The sequence below is a fragment of the Macaca mulatta genome, chromosome 19, assembly GCF_049350105.2.
Source record: "Macaca mulatta isolate MMU2019108-1 chromosome 19, T2T-MMU8v2.0, whole genome shotgun sequence".
NCBI lineage: Eukaryota > Metazoa > Chordata > Mammalia > Primates > Cercopithecidae > Macaca > Macaca mulatta.
Window position 1 is genome coordinate 47329238 of NC_133424.1, and position 18737 is coordinate 47347974.

General features: G+C 51.0%; 2 protein-coding genes across 13 annotated transcripts in view; one reads left to right on the top strand and one right to left on the bottom strand.

Annotated features, from left to right (window-relative positions):
- WDR62 (WD repeat domain 62) overlaps window positions 1–18737 on the top strand; it is a 48449-nt gene that overhangs the window by 16666 nt on the left and 13046 nt on the right. For 9 of the 12 annotated variants that reach the window (XR_001441412.3, XR_001441414.3, XM_015123728.3 and 6 more), the window contains 12 exons: window positions 49–209; window positions 2155–2344; window positions 7281–7418; window positions 8922–9100; window positions 10509–10600; window positions 12300–12425; window positions 14893–14960; window positions 15040–15161; window positions 16302–16377; window positions 17080–17191; window positions 17295–17358; window positions 18579–18701. Coding sequence is in view for 10 of the 12 variants with exons in the window: in XM_015123728.3 (XP_014979214.2) it covers window positions 49–209; window positions 2155–2344; window positions 7281–7418; window positions 8922–9100; window positions 10509–10600; window positions 12300–12425; window positions 14893–14960; window positions 15040–15161; window positions 16302–16377; window positions 17080–17191; window positions 17295–17358; window positions 18579–18701 (1451 nt within the window). In the remaining 2 variants the exon portion in view is untranslated. The remainder of the gene's footprint in view (window positions 1–48; window positions 210–2154; window positions 2345–7280; window positions 7419–8921; window positions 9101–10508; window positions 10601–12299; window positions 12426–14892; window positions 14961–15039; window positions 15162–16301; window positions 16378–17079; window positions 17192–17294; window positions 17359–18578; window positions 18702–18737) is intronic. The other 3 variants (XM_077982328.1, XM_077982329.1, XM_077982324.1) reach the window with 2 other exon arrangements.
- On the bottom strand, window positions 5195–5929 carry LOC114674108 (large ribosomal subunit protein eL37-like). The gene is made up of 2 exons (XM_028839607.2): window positions 5754–5929; window positions 5195–5426 (listed from the first exon to the last, which is right to left on the bottom strand). The coding sequence occupies exons 1-2, from the start codon at window positions 5900–5902 to the stop codon at window positions 5282–5284; spliced, it is 294 nt and encodes a 97-aa protein (XP_028695440.2). The 5' UTR covers window positions 5903–5929; the 3' UTR covers window positions 5195–5281.

Here is an 18737-nt window from a genome sequence, read left to right on the forward strand (position 1 = left end):
AGGCCACGTGAAGCACCAAATCCACTGGGGTCCCTTTTGCCCCTACAGGTCTCCCTGTCTTCCTGCCTCTGTGTCAGCCAGGAGCTCATCTTCTGTGGCTGCACAGATGGGATAGTCCGCATCTTCCAGGCCCACAGCCTGCACTACCTCGCCAACCTGCCCAAGCCACACTACCTTGGGGTAGATGTGGCACAGGGCCTGGAGCCCAGGTACTGCCCTGCAGGGAGAGGGAACGGAACGGTCGGGGCCCACCCAGAGTCTCTCCACTGACATTCATCCATGCTTCCAGATCCATATATCTGTCCATCCCACAAATACTCATCATGACTCTCAGCCCTGGGTGTTACAAAGCAGAAAAGTCCTTGCCTTCCAAGGCAAGCTTCACAGTGAGAAGTGAGGCTGGGTAGGGGAAGAAACAGTCAGTGAGAAAACAAAGGAATAAACAGTATCATCTCAGATAGCGGTCAGCATGGTGAAGAACAGTGCAGAGCAGCTGTGAATGTGGTGGAGTGTTTGCATCCACATGGCTGACCCCTACTAAGCAGCTGCTAAGTGCCAGCCCTGGGCTGGAAGCAGGATACACCTATAGTGAAGCAGCAAAATCTCTGCCTCTGTGCAGTGTAGCAGGGGGGCTCGATGATAAGCAAGTACACAAAGAAGGTAATTTCAGATAGGCATCAGTGCTTTGGGGAACACAGCAAGGACTCAGGAAGGAGAGTGCCCGGGGTGGGCTGTGCTGATTGGGTGTCTGGTGAGAAGGAGCTGCTGTGTGGAGAGCTCGGTCCCAGCAACTGAGGTGACAGTACACTGGGCTTGTCATGTTGCAGGAATAGTGAGGGATTGTGTGGCCAGAGCCCAGTGTGCCCGGGGAGGATGGTGGGAGATGAGGCCAGTGTGGGGCGCCTGTAGTCTATCCTTAGGTCAGTGGGCAGTTGCTGGGGGTTTCGGGCATTGGGGTAAATGACCAGGCCTTACATGTTAGGTCCCTCTGCTGCTGTGTCGAGAGTGGATGGAAGTGCTAGGCTGTGGCTTGTCTTCTCCTTTGTTGCAAGTCTGTTTTATGGAATCGGGGGCTATCTAACCAGGGGGTGCCGGGTGCCTAGGGCTGCCTCTTTGTGGATTTCTGGATACTAGCTCCTGGGTGCCTTTTCCATGACAGGACCTGAACAGGGGAACTGGGTGTCATGAAGGAAAGGAGGGAGTGAGCAACCCACAGGCAGTGTTGTGTTATAGTAGCTGGGCTCACAATTCTGCTGCCTTCTGTTGTGCTGTGTGACCTTGGGAAGGTGACTATACCTCCCTGTGCTTCCGTTTTCACATATGTAAAATATAGTGCCTGCCTCTTTTTTTTTTTTTTTTTTTTTTTTTTTTGAGACGGAGTCTCGCTCTGTCGCCCAGCCCAGGCTGGAGTGCAGTGGCGCGATCTCGGCTCACTGCAAGCTCCGCCTCCCGGGTTCACGCCATTCTCCTGCCTCAGCCTCCCGAGTAGCTGGGACTACAGGCGCCCACAACCGCGCCCGGCTAATTTTTTGTATTTTTAGTAGAGACGGGGTTTCACCGTGGTCTCGATCTCCTGACCTTGTGATCCGCCCGCCTCGGCCTCCCAAAGTGCTGGGATTACAGGCGTGAGCCACCGCGCCCGGCCTAGTGCCTGCCTCTTATCATGGTTGTGAGAATTTATTGCAGGTAAAATTCTCGGCCTGGAACAGTGTAAATGCTCAGTAAACTGTAGCCTTCATAGGGAGACCCAGGCCATGAGACAGCTCCCCAGCCTCCTTAGGGCAAAGAGGCTTTTTGATCATGCGTTGGTGAGGCCAAGAAGAGGTGGGACCTAAGATACATGCCTATTATCTTTGTATGCTCAGAGAGAGCAGGAGCTTGAGTTGGGTGAAATGATGGGAGAGAAATGTTCATAGGAATCAAAAACTCATTTGCTCTCAGGGCCAGGCAAAAGTTTCCGGTTTGTATCCTCTACATGAGAAGCAAAGCAGAGGAAGAGGGAAGAGGGAGAAGTAGAATTGGAGCAGGAGAGATGGATGGCCACAAATACCATGGGGCATGGCATTGCTGGGGAGGCAGCTCCACTGTCACTAGAGGTGGCTGTCACTACTCAGTGACATTGATGGTGATTGATTACCCATGTGGCCTTGTTAGCTTCCTCTTCCACAGGAAGGCAGAAGCAGTCTACCCAGATACAGTGGCACTGACCTTCGACCCCATCCACCAGTGGCTGTCCTGCGTGTATAAGGACCACAGCATCTACATCTGGGATGTCAAGGACATCAACAGAGTGGGCAAGGTGTGGTCAGAGCTCTTCCACAGCTCCTACGTTTGGAACGTGGAGGTGAGCCCCCCCTCCCTCCCTCTGCCCCTGTTCAGCCTCTGTACAGTTCCCCACAGTTTGGGAACCCATTCAGTAGTTCCTTCAGAAGATACTCATTGACTCCCTCCCATGCGTCAGGCCCTGTCCTAGGTGCTGAGGACACAGACACAAAAATCCTGCCCTTAAGAGCTCACATTTGGATGGGAAAGGAAACCTGGAAACATTATCAGTGAATAACACGCCAAGCAGCAGTAACCCTCTGAAGAAAAACGAGGCGGGGAAGGGGAAGGGGAATCCAGGTGGTATTCTAGAGAGGAGAGGGGTCAGGGAAGACCTTCCTGAGGACATTTAAGCAGAGACCTGCAGGAAATTGGGGAGTGAGACCTGCAACTGCTGGGGAGAACCACAAGCACAGAGGCCCTGCGGCAGGAACGTGCACTCTGCAGAAACCTTTGCTGTGGAGATTGTTTCTGTATTTCACTGCTTTTTTTAAAAAAAGAGTTGAAGACGGGGCATGGTGGCTCACGCCTGTAATCCCAACACTTTGGGAGTCTGAGGCGGGAGGATCACTTGAGCCCAAGAGTTTCAGACGAGCCTGGGCAACGCAAGACCCTATCTCTACAAATAATTTTTTTTTTTTTTTTTTTTTTTTTTTTTGAGACGGAGTCTCGCTCTGTTCCCCTGGCTGGAGTGCAGTGGCGCGATCTCGGCTCACTGCAAGCTCCCTCACTGCAAGCTCCGCCTCCCGGGTTCCTGCCATTCTCCTGCCTCAGCCTCCCGAGTAGCTGGGACTACAGGCGCCCGCCACTGCGCCCAGCTAATTTTTTTTTGTATTTTTAGTAGAGACGGGGTTTCACCATGGTCTCGAACTCCTGACCTTGTGATCCGCCCGCCTCAGCCTCCCAAAGTGCTGGGATTACAGGCGTGAGCCACCGTGCCCGGCACTTGGATCATTTTTTAAATATCTTTTACCTTCTTTTGAAATAGTAGGCCAGGCATGGTGGCTCATGCCGGTAATCCCAACACTTTGGGAGGCTGAGGCAGGTGGATCACCTGAGGTCAGGAGTTTGAGACCAGCCTGGCCAACATGGCAAAACCCGGTCTCTACTAAAAATACAAAAAATTAGCTGGGTGTGATGGTCGGCGCCTGTAATCCCAGCTACCTGGGGGGCTGAGGCAGGAGAATTGCTTGAACCCAGGAGGTGGAGGTTGCAGTGAGCCAAGATCGTGCCATTGCACTCCAGCCTGGACGACAGGGCAAGACTCTGTAAAAAAAAAAAAAAAGTAAGTTATAGTTTTTATCTTTTTTGTGAAAATATGTTTCTGATGTGCTTTTTTTTCTTCTTCTTCTTCTTCCTTTTTAAGAGTGACTGTTGGATTTGACCTTGGTCCTTTCCTGTTGTTCATTTTTACGTGATACCAGTTTTTCTGAAATATTAGAATTTGGTATGCTTGGCCGGGCGCGGTGGCTCAAGCCTGTAATCCCAGCACTTTGGGAGGCCGAGACGGGTGGATCACGAGGTCAGGAGATCGAGACCATCCTGGCTAACATGGTGAAACCCCGTCTCTACTAAAAAAAAAAATACAAAAAAACTAGCCGGGCGATGTGGCGGACGCCTGTAGTCCCAGCTACTCGGGAGGCTGAGGCAGGAGAATGGCGTGAACCCGGGAGGCGAAGCTTGCAGTGAGCTGAGATCCAGCCACTGCACTCCAGCCTGGGCGACAGAGTGAGACTCCGTCTCAAAAAAAAAAAAAAAAAAAGAATTTGGTGTGCTTCAGGACAGATTTTCCAACTTCACAAGAGAGAACTCTGTCTTCTGTTTTTTAATGGGGGTGGAGTGGCATGTTTTGTTTTGTTTTGTTTTGTTTTGTTTGTTTGCGAGAAAGAGTCTCACTCTTGCCTAGGCTGGAGTGCAGTGGCATGATCACAGCTCACTGAAGCCTCAACCTCGTAGGCACAAGCAATCCTCCTGCCTCAGCCTCCCGAGTAGCTGGGACCACAGGCATGCACTACCATGCCCGGCTAATTTTTTAGTTTTGATAGAGATGGGGTCTCACTATGCTGCCCAGGCTTGTCTCAAACTTGGGCTCAAGCAATCCTCCTGCCTCAGCCTCCCAAAGTGCTGGGATTATAGGCTTCTGTTATTTTTCTGTGTTAAAATATGGCAGCCTGCTTTCTGATAGTTCCTTTTTGTGGTCCTCTTTATCTGTTATGTCTCTCCTTTAATCTGAATCTCTTGTTTACTTTATTTTTCCTGTCCCTGTTGTGATTGATCAGTTTTGTTTCTACTCTCAGCAGTTTCTCTTCAGTGTGGGGCTTTGTCCTGAAAGGGAGCCCTGGCAGCTCAGTTTTGAGAGTTCACAGGATCTTCTCCAGTCCCTTTAGGCCTTACCCCTTACACTCAACTGCTGCTGGGGCGGATGAAACCCTCCCAGTTTCAGCTGCTGTCCAGTTTGGCCCAGTGTGCTTTCCAGTGAACAAATGTTGGCTACTTTGGAATTATCCTGTTGCTGGGTCTGTCAGATGCCTCATTGCTTCTCTGTCTCCCACATGCATGCTGATATGTAGGTCTTGTGACTAGTGGTGGTTTGTCCCACTCACTTGTATTTTGGGGGTTATGGGAGTATTTTGTCACTGAGTTTTGCTATAAATGTTGTCTGTAGGTTTGGGTTTTGCCATCTGGTTGATGTTTTTCTTATGTCGAGATTTTGGGAAATTAAAAAAATTAATGCCGCTACTATCGTCTTCCCAGTTCTCAATCTTCCATATTTTGAGATCTCTTTATATGGTGGCTCTTTGTCCTTCTCAGCTTCATTCTAAACATCTTTAGTTCTGTCTTTCAGTTCACTTAATTTTCTCCTCAATTATATCTAATTTTTTGGGGTTTTTTTGTTTTGTTTTGTTTTTTGTATTTTTTAAAACCAGAACATTTATTGCATGACTAATCGTTGACATTCTTAAGATGAACTAGATGCTGCAACAGCTGCCCTCTTGGGTTTAGTTGTTGTTCCTTCACGGAATCCATGCCTGAATCTGCGGTATACAATTTTTAGGTGCCTCATTCGACCAGTTCCGGTGGTATTTCGTCTTTTAGCCTTGGCACTCCAGTTATACTTTTTTTTTTTTTTTTTTTTTTTTTTTTTTTTGAGACGGAGTCTCTCTCTGTCGCCCGGGCTGGAGTGCAGTGGCCGGATCTCAGCTCACTGCAAGCTCCGCCTCCCGGGTTTACGCCATTCTCCTGCCTCAGCCTCCCGAATAGCTGGGACTACAGGCGCCCGCCACCTCGCCCGGCTAGTTTTTTGTATTTTTTTTAGTAGAGACGGGGTTTCACCGTGTTAGCCAGGATGGTCTCGATCTCCTGACCTCGTGATCCGCCCGCCTCGGCCTCCCAGAGTGCTGGGATTACAGGCTTGAGCCACCGCGCCCGGCCTCCAGTTATACTTTCTCTTGCACTTGGCAGGGTAGCCACATTTGCCACAGGTCGACTTCTGAAGGTGGTAGGCCTTAGAGCCACAGCGGCGGCACAATGTGTGCGCCTTATTGCGACGCTTTCCAAACGATGACGTTCCCTTCCTCATCTCGCTTCTGCAGGCGAGACCAGAGAGCTAATCTTTGGTTTTTAATATGTTTTTATTTTTATTTATTTATTTGTTTGTTTTTGAGATGGAGTCTCACTCTGCTGCCCAGGCTGGAGTGCAGTGGCATGATCTTGACTCACTGCAAGCTTCGCCTCCTGGGTTCACAACATTCTCCTGCCTCAGCCTCCTGAGTAGCTGGGACTACAGGCGCCCGCCACCACGCCCAGCTAATTTTTTGTATTTTTTTTTTTTTAGTAGAGACAGAGTTTCACCGTGTTAAGTCAGGATGGTCTTGATCTCCTGACCTCGTGATCTGCCCACCTTGGCCTCCCAAAGTGCTGGGATTACAGGCATGAGCCACCGTGCCTGGCCTATTTTTTATTTTTTTATTTTTATTTTTTTGAGACGGAGCTTCACTCTTGTTGCCCAGGCTGGAGTACAATGGCACGATCTCGGTTCACTGCAACCTCCACCTCCCAGTTTCAAGCAATTCTCCTGCCTCAGCCTCCCGAGTAGCTGGGATTACAGGCATGCACCACCATGCCCAGCTAATTTTGTATTTTTAGTAGAGATGGGGTTTAGTAGAGACGCTGGGGAAGCTAGCGTCTGGAGAGCTGGTCTCAACCTCCTGACCTCAGGGGATCTGCCCGCCTCGGCCTCCCAAAGTGCTGGGATTACAGGCATGAGTCACTGCGCCTGGCCAATATGTTTTTATTATTCATTTCTAGAAGCAGTTCTGTTTGGTTCTTTTTCAGCCCTGCTTGGTTAATCTTTATAATTTCTGGTTGGCTGCATACTTTTAATCTTGTCAAAATTATCTTTTAGTTCGTCAAACATATTGATCATAGTTATTTTGTATTCTGTCTGCTAATTTCAATTTGGGTTTTTTATTTTGTTTTTGGTTTGTCTGTCTGTTTGTTTGTTTGGAGACACAGTCTTATATGTTGGCCAGACTGGACTTGAACTGCTGGTCTCAAGTAATCCTCCTGCCTCAGCCTCCCAAGTAGTTGGGACTACAGGCATGCACCACTTCCCTTGATTTAATAATTTCAGTATTTGAAGTCTTGCTAGACTCTGTTGCTTGTGCTACTTCTTGCTCATGGTACATTGTTTTCTTTTGTGTTTAGTGATGTTTGAGTTCCACATTTCCCTTGAAAGTTTATTTGAGGGTATGTATTAAGGCCTAGGCTGAAGGTGGGACATAGACATATGGTAACATTTTGTATCCTTTTTTTTCCCTTGTTTATTTTTAGCATAGAAAGTATTGCAGGATACCTGTTTATCTTTAACTTACCTTTTTTTTTTCCCATGAAAATGCAACAGTAAGTCATAGTGCTGTCATTGAGTCATCCTTTGCCTTGTCCTCTGGGAACTGTAGGTGTATCCTGAGTTTGAAGACCAGAGAGCTTGTTTGCCGTCAGGATCCTTTCTGACTTGTTCTTCAGACAACACCATTCGCTTCTGGAACTTGGACAGCAGCCCTGATTCTCACTGGCAGAAAAACATCTTCAGCAATGTGAGTGGCTTCCTTTGTGAACCATCTTTCAGGAGGAACAATACTGTAAGCTTGAATGTAGGGGCAGGAAGGAGTCTGATGGACCCGAAATGTTAGGTTCCACTAGGGCAAGAGCCGGCAACCAAGGCAAGTCCCTCTCTGCATCGCTTCCTCTTGTTTCTCTTTCTCCTGCTCCCTCTCTGAGGTGGCACAGTCTATCCTCTCTGATTCTTTGCCAGTTGGCTCCTGCTCTGCAGATGTGTGGATATGGCCACTCCCAGCAGCCCAACACACCCAGCAGAGGTGAAATTGCTTCCTAAGTCTTCAGATGGAATTCCCTGGGAGAGCACCTAATGAGCCAGGCCATTCCGGGGCTCCCCCTGTCCATTGGCTGCCACACAGTGAGGCCTCAGCGGGGTGCAGGCAGAATGCTGGCGAGAGCCATGATGGGAGGCTGGGAAGAAGAGTTTGCTGAAGAAATTTTGGTTAGTATTGTGAGGCCAGTGAGAGGGCGTCTCTGGGGAGCTGAGACCTGAGTCATGCATTCATTTATTCTGCAGACACTTATTAAGGTCCAGGCCACGTGCTTTGCTACATGCTAGGGACACAAGAGCGACTAAGACTTTTCTGCCCTGTGGCACACACAATCTAGTGAGGGCAGGCAGTGAACTGACAACCATCCACTTTAAGCACAATCACAAGTGCAACAAGCACCATGAAGGAAAATGTGCAGGGTGCTAGTAGGACATAGAGCAGCAGCATGTGAACTTATCTGGGACATCCAGAGCAGTTTCCCATGGAAGGGACAGCTAAGTTGAGATTGGGAAGAGTAAAGAGGGAAGGGGAGAGAGTCTATACTTAGGGAATAGCCTGTATGAAGGCCCTGGAGTGGAAAACAGCTGGGTGAATTGGAAAACCTGAAAGAGGCCAGTGCGATTGGAACTAAAAAGACCCTTGATGCAGGAGGCTGTAGCAGGTGCCCCACAGGTACACTTTTATTACTCCCCTCATTCCCCACCCAGTGCTACTATCATCTCCTCTGTACCTGTGATATACATGCTGTTTTTGACTGCACACAATAGAAAAACTCAAGAGGTAAAAGTTAGGTTTCTGATTCATAAAAGTAGTCTGGAGGTAACCAGTTTAGACGTTCTGCAGGAAGCCCTTAGGGATCCAAGGGCCTTCCAGCTCTCTACTCTGTCATTTGAGGGAGTAGGCTATGTCCTCATGACCCAGTGTGGCTGTGGGGACTCCTGCTATCATATCCGAGTTCCAGGCTGCAGGATGGAGAAAAGACAGCAGAAGAATACGTGCTTGCTTTATGTTTAATTGTTCAGAATTTATTCACATATTCTTATCTAGCTGCAGGGGAGGCAAGGAAATAATTATTCTGATTGGTGAAACTCCCAGCTCAAAATTAGGGTTGTATTACTAACGAAGAAGAGACTGGCTATGGAGGGACACGATTTCAGAGGTGCTTCTGAGCTGCTTGTGGTGCTGACCTCAGCCCTGTCCTTCCTGCAGACCCTGCTGAAGGTCGTGTATGTGGAGAATGACATCCAGCACCTGCAGGACATGTCACACTTCCCAGACCGGGGGAGTGAGAATGGGACGCCCATGGACGTGAAAGCCGGGGTGCGGGTCATGCAGGTCAGTCCTGATGGCCAGCATTTGGCTTCAGGCGACCGAAGTGGAAATTTGAGGCAAGTGGGCCCTGGCAGTGTCCAGTGTACACCTCCCAGCTCCAGCTCGGATTCTCAGGGCAGTGGGCAGGAGCCCTGGCCTTGGCACCTCCTGCTGCCCATTGGGAATGAGGGGCTGTGAATAGTAATCCCATAAACAGCCCCCATTGGGAACTTAAGCTCGGAAGAGGCTTCCAGAAGGGCTGAGAGCAGGGTGACTACCAGGACCTCAGCAGCTAGGGTGTGCAGACTTTGCCTACAGAGTGCACAGGCAAGCTCACATGACTCTAGGGCAGAGTGACACTTTCACCAGCCACATGGTACCAATGCTGAACTGTCAGCAAAGATGCCAGCTGGAGGAAGGTCCTGGTGGCCCTGGGAGAGGGGCTAGGAGGGTGGGGTAGCTGAGAGTTCAGGCTGCTTATGTGCCCTGTTGAAGTTTGGCAAGATGTTACCAACCCAGTAGGTGCTAGTGGGACATAGGCCCTGTCTCTGGGACCAGGTTTAAGATGACAAATGACTGCTCTGACCACTTGGGTGCTGGAGCCACTAGGGAATGGAAGAGAGTTGGGGGGAGCTAGAGGGGACATAAAGGGGCAGCAGCCACCAGGCAGCCCCAGGAGAGTAGGCTACAAGTTATCACATCTTCCTGTTGTCAAGAAGAGCAGAAAGTGCTGATTTTTTTTCTGTGAAATTCTATAATATTTAAATATTGGCACCTGTTTTGATACCAGTCACTGTATGAGGCCAGCTCAGTGTGTCAGTGAGCTGCTCACATTGACATGGCACTGTCCAGAGGGGCACAACGGTACCAAGAGCTAACATGGGGATAGTGCTCTTCCCCCTTGCTGGACGCAGGCCTGAGCACTGCGTTAACTGATTTAATCCTCTCACTGACCCTCTGATGTAAGTGATGTTATTGGCACAAGGTGTCTGGACTAAGATCACGCAGGTAGAATGGAGAAGCTGGGATGACTTGATGACTGATTTCATTTGAGGAGAATGAGGAAGGTCTAGATTTGAAACTCTTAACAATGAGACTGGAATCAGATGTTCTCATCCATAGCTCCTATCCTGGACTATGACCTCTGGCCCCTAATCCCTGGCCCCTGCCCCACCCCAGGAACCACCTCTGATGCAGCCCTGTGTAAACGCCTGTCACCCTAGAGGACTGTCCTAGATCCCTGGGGCTATGTTCTGGCGCATGCACCACAAGGGACTGCTGCCTGCTGAGGTGCTCCCTGTCTCAACACAGCTCCCTTTACGATGGCAGGTTTCTAAATGAGAAAAGTGATTGTACATCTCTAGAGTATTTAGCCATGATAAGGGGTTCTCATGTTGCCGGCCTGGCCATTCTGACCTGTTCTAGAAGTGGCAGAGTGCATGGGGCTGGGGTCTGGGGCTTCAGCGGGCGGTGTGTGTCTCCCAGGATCCACGAGCTGCACTTCATGGACGAGCTGGTCAAGGTGGAGGCCCATGATGCTGAGGTGCTGTGCCTGGAGTACTCCAAGCCAGAGACAGGTGAGCCCACAGCAAGAGTGGAATGGGGGTCTGGCAGGGAGGCAACCCCCCGGCAAGGCCACAGAAAGGGGTAGTTAGTGTCTGTGGATGACAGCTGGGAGTCTTGTGTTCGGTAAGGGCCCCTGTAGCTGGACCCTGAGACCAGAGTGGCTGGAACTCCAGAACACAAGACACTTGCAGGCAGGACTCAGCTTGACTTGCCTGCTGCTGGTGCCAGCACCCAAGCCAAAGGGGTGGATGTGTGAATGAGTGAATTGTGAATGAGCTCATCTTCTACTGAAGAAGATAGATTGATTGTTAGGCATTATTTTCAAAAAGTTTGAAGCCTATAGAAATATTGGGAGAATATTATAATGAATACCCTATAGGCTTCACCCAAATTCCTCTTTTTTTTTTTTTTTTTTTTTTTTTTTTTGAGATGGACTCTGTCCAGGCTAGAGGGGAGTGGCGCCATCTCTGCTGACTGCAACCTCCACCTCCCGGTTCAAGTGATTCTCATGCCTCAGTCTCCCAAGTAGCTGGGATTATAAGCACCTGCCACCATGCCTGGCCAATTTTTGTATTTTTAGTAGAGATGGGGTTTCAGCACCATGTTGGCCAGGCTGGTCTCAAACTCCTGACCTCAGGTGATCTGCCTGCCTTGGCCTCCCAAAGTGCTGGGATTACAGGCATGAGCAACCACACCCGGCTTTTTTTTTTTGGGACAAGAGTCTTGCTCTGTCACCCAGGCTGGAGAGCAATGGCATGATCTTGGCTCACTGCAACTTCCGCCTCCCAGGTTCAAGTGATTCTCCTGCCTCAGCCTCTCGAGAGTAGCTGGGATTACAGGCACGCCCCCTCCACACCGGCTAATTTTTGTATTTTTAGTAGAGACGGGGTTTCACCATATTAGCCAGGCTGGTCTCGAACTCCTAACCTCAGGTGATCCACCCACTTTGGCCTCCCAAAATGCTGGGATTACAAGTGTGAACCACCGCGCCCGGCTCCTCAAGATTTTTTCTCGGCTAGGCACGGTGGCTCATGCCTGTAATCCCAGCACTTTGGGAGTTATGGAGATGGTGGAGTTATATCTTGATGTGATTTTGCCCGTGCTCTTCTTTCGATCTCCCATCCCCCATGCTGTGTGCCCTACCAACTTGTCTTTAAACATCTCTTCACTCGGTTCACCTCTCCTGATCTCCCCTCTGCCTCAGATCATGTTGTTAGGCCTCAGACATAGCAAGTGACCAGAGTAGGGAAGGCTGGTGGCAGATGGGAGTCTGGCCACAGGCAGTCAATAGGACCTGAACAAGGCCCAAGTAGCCAGACCTCAGAGGGTGAGAGGGCACTGGTTTTGGAAGAGGCTGAGAGGTTGCCAGGGCTTTACCCAGCATGCCAAGGAGTCGGACCCAGCAGGCAAGAGCACTGGGCTCTGCTGGAGTGTCTGCTGTGGATGTCCCTGGAGGAGCGTCCATGCGCCTATCGAGATTCATCCTCCTGAGCTGGTGGTGAGGAGGTGAAATGCCAGGATGTGGGGACTCTGAGAAAGACCACACAGAGCTGAGGGAGTGGCCCTTGCCAGGCTTGGGCCAAATTGGCTACAGTTGAAGAACCAAAGACCCCTTCTCCGAGAACTGGGCAGCTTGGTCACACTGCCCTTCTGGGAGGTCAGGGCACCCACACAGCCTTCAGGAACCAGTCTTATTCTCTCCTCTCACAGGGCTGACCTTGCTGGCCTCAGCCAGTCGGGACCGGCTGATCCATGTGCTGAACGTGGAGAAGAACTACAACCTGGAGCAGACGCTGGATGACCACTCCTCCTCCATCACTGCCATCAAGTTCGCTGGTGAGCCCCTTCCTTCCCGCTCCCTGCGCCTTGCTAGCTACCCTGCTAAAAAAGGATTCATTCTTCGACTCTCCTGTAAAATATATATCCAAACAAGTGAATACAGTATCTGTGTATAGTATAAAGAATAATGGCTGGAGCCGGGTGCAGCGGCTCACGCCTGTAATTCCAACACTTTGGGAGGCCGAGGAAGGTAGATTACCTGAGGTCAGGAGTTCGGGACCAGCCTAGACAACATGGTGAAACCCCGTCTCGACTAAAAATACAAAAATTTGCTGGATGTGGTGGTGTTTCTGTAATCCCAGCTACTCAGGTGGCTGAGGTGGGAGAATTCCTTGAACCTGGGAGGTGCAGGCTGCAGTGAGCTCAGTTCATACAACTGCACTCCAGCCTAGGCAACAGAGTGAGACCCCGTCTCAAAAAAAAAAAAAAAGAATAATGACCAGGTGCCATGGCTCACGCCTGTAATCTCAGCACTTTGGGAGGCCAAGGCAGGTAGATCATGAGGTCAGGAGTTTGAGACTAGTCTGGCCAACATAGTGAAACCCCATCTCTACTAAAAATACAAAAAAATTAGCCAGGCATGGTGGTGTGCGCCTGTAATCTCAGCTACTCAGGAGGCTGAGGCAGGAGAATTACGTGAATCTGGGAGGCAGAGCTTGCAGCGAACTGAGATTGCGCCAGTGATTGCACTCCAGCTTGGGAGCCAATGCGAGACTTTGTCTCAAAAAAAAAAAAAAAAAAAAAAAGAGGAAGAAGACTATAGGCCAGGTGTGGTGGCTCACACTTGTCATCCCAGCACTTTCGAAGGCTGAGGCGGGCAAATCACCTGAGGCCAGGAGTTTGAGACCAGCCTGGCCAACATAATGAAACCCCGTCTCTACTAAAAATTCAAAAAAAAGTAACTGGGCATGGTGGCGTACGCCTGTAATCCCAGCTACTTGGGAGGCTGAGGCAGGAGAATAGCCTGAACCCGGGAGGCCAAGGTTGCAGTGAGCCAAAATTGTGCCACTGCACTCCAGCCTAGGTGACAGAGCAAGACTCTGTCTAAAAAAAAAAAAAAAAAAAAGCCAGCGAGTATCCACTTCACAGTTCTTAGGAGCGAGGTTTGAACTGGGACATTGTTGATAGCAGAGACTGTTCTAATTGCTCGTGGTCGTAATATTGTTAAATACGGTACTTAGATTCACCACATGCAGGTTAAAAAGCAGAACGTTACCAGAGGCTTGCAGGCCTTCTCTGGGTCCCTCCCAGGTTACGCTTCCTCGCTTATATGGGGCTCACTCCCTTCTGTAAGCCAACGACTCCTCCTTGAGCAACATCTAATACTTGTATGTCAGGCCTGGACCCTCTCAAATGTCCTGTCATGAAGGAGCATGTCTGATGTGCCGAGACTCTAAGAGTTTTATATTTGTTCTGTTGCTTCATCCTCACCAAACTGTTATTCTATAAAGAAATGAGACAGTAGGGGGCGGTGACTCATGCCTATAATCTTTGGGAGGCTGAGGTGGGCAGATCACAAGATCAGGAGTTCAAGACCAGCCTGACAAACATGGTGAAGCCCTGTCTCTACTAAAAATGCAAAAATTAACCAGGTGTGGTGGCACGTGCCTGTAATCCCAGCTACTTGGGAGGCTGAGGCAGGAGAATTGCTTGAACCTAGGAGGTGGAGGTTGCAGTGAGCCGAGATCACAGCATTATACTCCAGCCTGGGCAACAGAACAAGACTCTACCTCAAAAAAAAAGAAATGAGAATAATAAAAGCAAGACTGTGTCTAGTGCTTACCATGTGGCAGTCCCTGTTCCAAGGGCTTCACACCACTCTCCAGGGAAGGGACTGTCACCATACCCCTTGTACGGACAGGAAGCTGAGGCTCAAAGGGGAGGCCCAGGTTCAGAGAGGTGTTTAACATCTTTGACCCTGGCACCAGAGAATGCCTGGGTTCAGTCCTGCCCCGTCCTCTGTGTGCCTTGGGACAAGGACTCTGTGAACCTCTGTGTTCACACTTGTCCAGTGGGATGGGTGGTGAGCATTCAGAAAGACCAGCCACATGCATGGGGCCTGGCCCAAGGCTCGTGTGGATCTTGCAATTGATCTTGATGGCACGAGCCTCCCAGCCTGTCTCCACTGGTCCCTGCTACAGTCCTGCCTCTACTCTGCTGCTGAAGTCACCTATTTCAATCCCAGACTGGAGAGGGTGTCCCTTCTTTGTCCCCAGCCTTTGTTTCTCTATATGCCCTTGCTCTGCAGAGCCTGCCTTGCCCACAGCTCCACCTGTGCCCCCTCACACACACAGCTCATATCTTGAGAGTCCCACCCAGACCCAGCACCCACCTCACCACTTCCAGGAAGCCTTCCTTGATCCCAGCACAGTTGGTTGATGGCTCTTGCAGTGGAGTTCCCCAGCTAGGGTCCCCTGCCCATGTGGCCCAGCCCTGTCTAACACACAGCGTCCTCCTCCCCCAGGCAACAGAGACATCCAGATGATCAGCTGTGGGGCCGACAAGAGCATCTACTTTCGCAGTGCCCAGCAGGTAGAGTGGCATGGCCTCCTTGGGGGCTGGGGTGGGGGGTTATTGGGGCATTCTGTGAAGGTCGTGCCGGCCCTGCCAGGGTTCAGATGGACTACACTTTGTCCGTACCCACCACGTAGCAGAGAAAACCACCTTGTATGACATGGACATTGACATCACCCAGAAGTACGTGGCCGTGGCCTGCCAGGACCGCAATGTGAGGTAAGGGGTGACCCTGGACCCTTAGCTGGCCTGGTCTGCCTTGTCCTAGGCTGTCTGTTTTTCTCCCTCTGTTCCTCTGGTTCCCAAGAAGCTGGGAGGGGATCGAGAGACCCAGCAGGTGTTCCTTCTTGGGTTTTTTGTTTGTTTGTTCGTTTTTTGAGGCAGTCTTGCTCTGTTGCCCAGGCTGGAGTGCAGTGGTGCCATCTTAGCTCACTGCAACCTCTGCCTCTTGGGTTCAAGTGATTCTCCTGCCTCAGCCTCCCAAGTAGCTGGAATTACAGGCTTCCGCCACCATGACTAGCTAATTTTTGTATTTTTAGTAGAGACGAGGTTTCGCCATGTTGGCCAGGCTGGTCTCGAACTCCTGACCTCAGGTATTCGCCCACCTCAGCCTCCAAAGTGCTGGGATTACAGGCGTGAGCCACCACGCCTGGCCACCAGCAAGTATTTCTTAGAAGCTGGGCTCTCCCAGGCCTGGCCTCCAGGTCAGCAGAGGGCTTCCTTCTGGCTCTCCCTAGAGCCTGTGTGGGATGACTAAGGTGCTGATGTGGCATATATACTCCTTCATTCACCTGTATTCCCTGAGGACCTAACTGGGCTGGATGGTGCTGGGATCATGGCAGTGGCCAGGATAGCCCCAGGCCCTCTTTCATGGAGCTCACAGTCCAGCAGAGGGGACATGGCCACCTCACAGCCACAGACAGTGACAGAGTGGTCAGAGATGGGGGAGCCCAGGGGCCCTGCAGAGACACCTGACCCCACCTGGGGATCAAGCAGGACTTCCTGGAGGAAGAGACACCTGAGCCTGGGGAGGATGTGGAGGAGTGAGCCAGGGGGAGGCAGAGAGGGAGTGTGCAGGGGGCAAAGCAGTGCAGAGAGGCTCTGTACCCCTTTTCCAGTTCCTTCTCATTCAGTGCCAAGCACTGAGCTTGCAGTGTGTGGGGGAGATGGGCATTAACTCAGTGGGTACCCCAGGACACAACCTCAGCTTGAGATGGGGTTTCAGTTTCAGTCTAGGCATCAGATGGGGACAAGAGGTAGCAGGGGGCTTCCAGGGGAGGGGAGGACAGCAGGACCCAGAGGATGAGGTGGTGGGGTAGGCGGGGCCCTGTTGGTCACAACACACCCCCACTTCCCCAGAGTCTACAACACTGTGAACGGGAAGCAGAAGAAGTGCTACAAGGGCTCCCAGGGTGACGAAGGGTCCTTGCTGAAGGTAAGGAGTTGGAGACCCCCGTCTGTCTGCTACCCTGATGGGCCACCTATTGTGATGGCCCACACCTGAGACCTGTGGCCTTGGTCCTTCCTCAGTGCACCGCGCTGGCCAGCACCTTCTCAGGCGTGGTTAAACAAGGATGCTTGCGAGATGGTGGGGAGGGTGACCCTAGCTGCGTTTCCTTTATTTACAGAGCCCTTCCCCAAGCGGGGCATCTAAGTGGGTTCCATTTTGAGTGGCAGCAGGGTATAATGGGAAGAATCAGAGGCATGGACTCCCCTCTTGGCTTGCCCACACCAGCCATGGGTCACTCAGGACAAGGGGGGACCTTCTCAGAGCCTCTGGTCTAGGACAGTTATGGATTCAGGCTCTGCCTCAGGCTGACTGTGTGACCTTGGGCAAGCATCATCTCTTGAGCCTGTTTCATCATCCCCTGTAAAATGCACATAGACAGCTTGGCTCATAGACTTGTTCTCTGGAGGAGTTCAGTTTGCTCACGTTCAGTGCTTAGCTCAGGGCCTGGCTACTGTTGTTACTGCTGAGGTGGTTGTTAATTTCTTCACCTGTTGAATGGGAGCAGGAGCTCCTGCCCTGCCAGGGTCCCATGTGCTAAACATCCACCATGGGGGAGGGAGGGGCCCAGGCCTCCTCATAAGGAAGAAGCAAGCAGCTGGAGTGACATGTGGGTCCCTTTCCTGGCAGGTCCATGTGGACCCCTCAGGCACATTCCTGGCCACCAGCTGCTCTGACAAAAGCATCTCAGTGATTGACTTTTACTCGGGCGAGTGCATTGCCAAGATGTTTGGCCATTCAGGTGGGTCTACCTCTCTGCTTGGGAGGCCTCCTCACCGCCCCACCCCCCCCACCCCCAGCCTCTGACTCCGAAGGCAAGTGCAGCCTCTTTGCTTTGTTTGCAGAAATTATTACTAGCATGAAGTTCACCTATGACTGTCATCACTTGATCACAGTATCTGGAGACAGGTAGGACATGGACCGTTGGGAGAGTTGTGGCTCAGATACCATGAGCACTGTTCTCAGCCTGCCTGTGTAGAAAGCATTTCTGAGCTGCCCAGTTTGGGCTGTGGGAGTCTTGGTGTCACACCTAGCCTTGAGTTCAAATCCCAGCTCTAAGCTGGGCATGATGGCTCACACCTATAACCCCAGCACTTTGGGAGGCTGAGGCGGGTGGATCACTTGAGCTCAGGAGTTCAAGACCAGCCTGGGCAACATAGCAAAACCCCATCTCTACAAAAAATTAGCTGGGTGTGGTCATGTACAACTGTGGTCCCAGCTACTCAGGAGGGGGAAGATGGCTTGAACCTGGTAGGTAGAGGTTGCAGGGAGCACAGATCACGCCAGTGCACTCCAGCCTGGGTGACAGAGTGAGACCTGTCTCAAAAAAAAAATAAAAACCTAAAAAGAAGAAACAAATCCCAGGCCTGTCACTTACTTTCATGTCACCTTGAGCAGCTTATTTACCCTGAGCCTCAGTTTGCTCCCCTGTAAAAGACAACACCGTTTACCTTAAAAATGGTGTGATGAGGCCAGGCGTGGTGGCTCACGCCTGTAATCCCAGCACTTTGGGAGACCTAGGCGGGTGGATCACCTGAGGTCAGGAGTTCAAGACCAGCCTGGTCCACATAGAGAAATTATGTCTCTACTAAAACTACAAAAATTAGCTGTGCATGGTGGCAGGCGCCTGTAGTCCCAGCTACTCAGGAGGCTGAGGCATGAGAATGACTTGAACCTGGGAGGCAGAAGTTGCAGTAAGCGGAGATCGCGCCACTGCACCCTAGCCTGGGTAACAGGGCAAGACTCTCAAAAAAAAAAAAAAAAGAAAATTGTATGGTGAGAAATGAATGAGATGATATCCATATATTCTTTAGCACATGGGTGGTGCTCAACGAAGTCCCTTTTGTCAACTCCCTTTGATTTACCCCTGTTCTTCCCCACAGCCCTCTTCCTCAGGTCTTGAGGCCTCCAGAGCAGGCTCTGGTTTGCTGAGATGCCCCAGACCTGGGCCCAGGGTGTGGATGTGGCGAGTCCAGCATCCCTGCACTAAGCGGATAGGGGTGTGTTTTCCAGGAGCATCTGGAGAATGGGGTCCAGGCTGTGGTGAGGGTGGCTTCAGGGTCAGCCACGGCAGCAGCTCCCATGCTCACTCTTCCTCTGCCTTGCATGTCTCTCTTTGGCCTCCACAGCTGTGTGTTCATCTGGCACCTGGGCCCGGAGATCACCAACTGCATGAAGCAGCACTTGCTGGAGATCGACCACCAGGAGCAGCAGCAGCACACAAAGGACAGGAAGCAGAACAGCCACCCCAGGTCCTGGCAGCCCCTGTCCTTCCACCAGAGGGATGA

Coding starts and splice junctions, on each gene's coding strand:
- LOC114674108 (XM_028839607.2), bottom strand. CDS start 5,902: ATGAGGAAGGGAACGTCATCGTTTGGAAAGCGTCGCAATAAGGCGCAC. Junction 5,427..5,753: donor AAGAGAAAGTATAACTGGAG/GCCGGGCGCGGT, acceptor GTATAACTGGAG/TGCCAAGGCTAAAAGACGAA.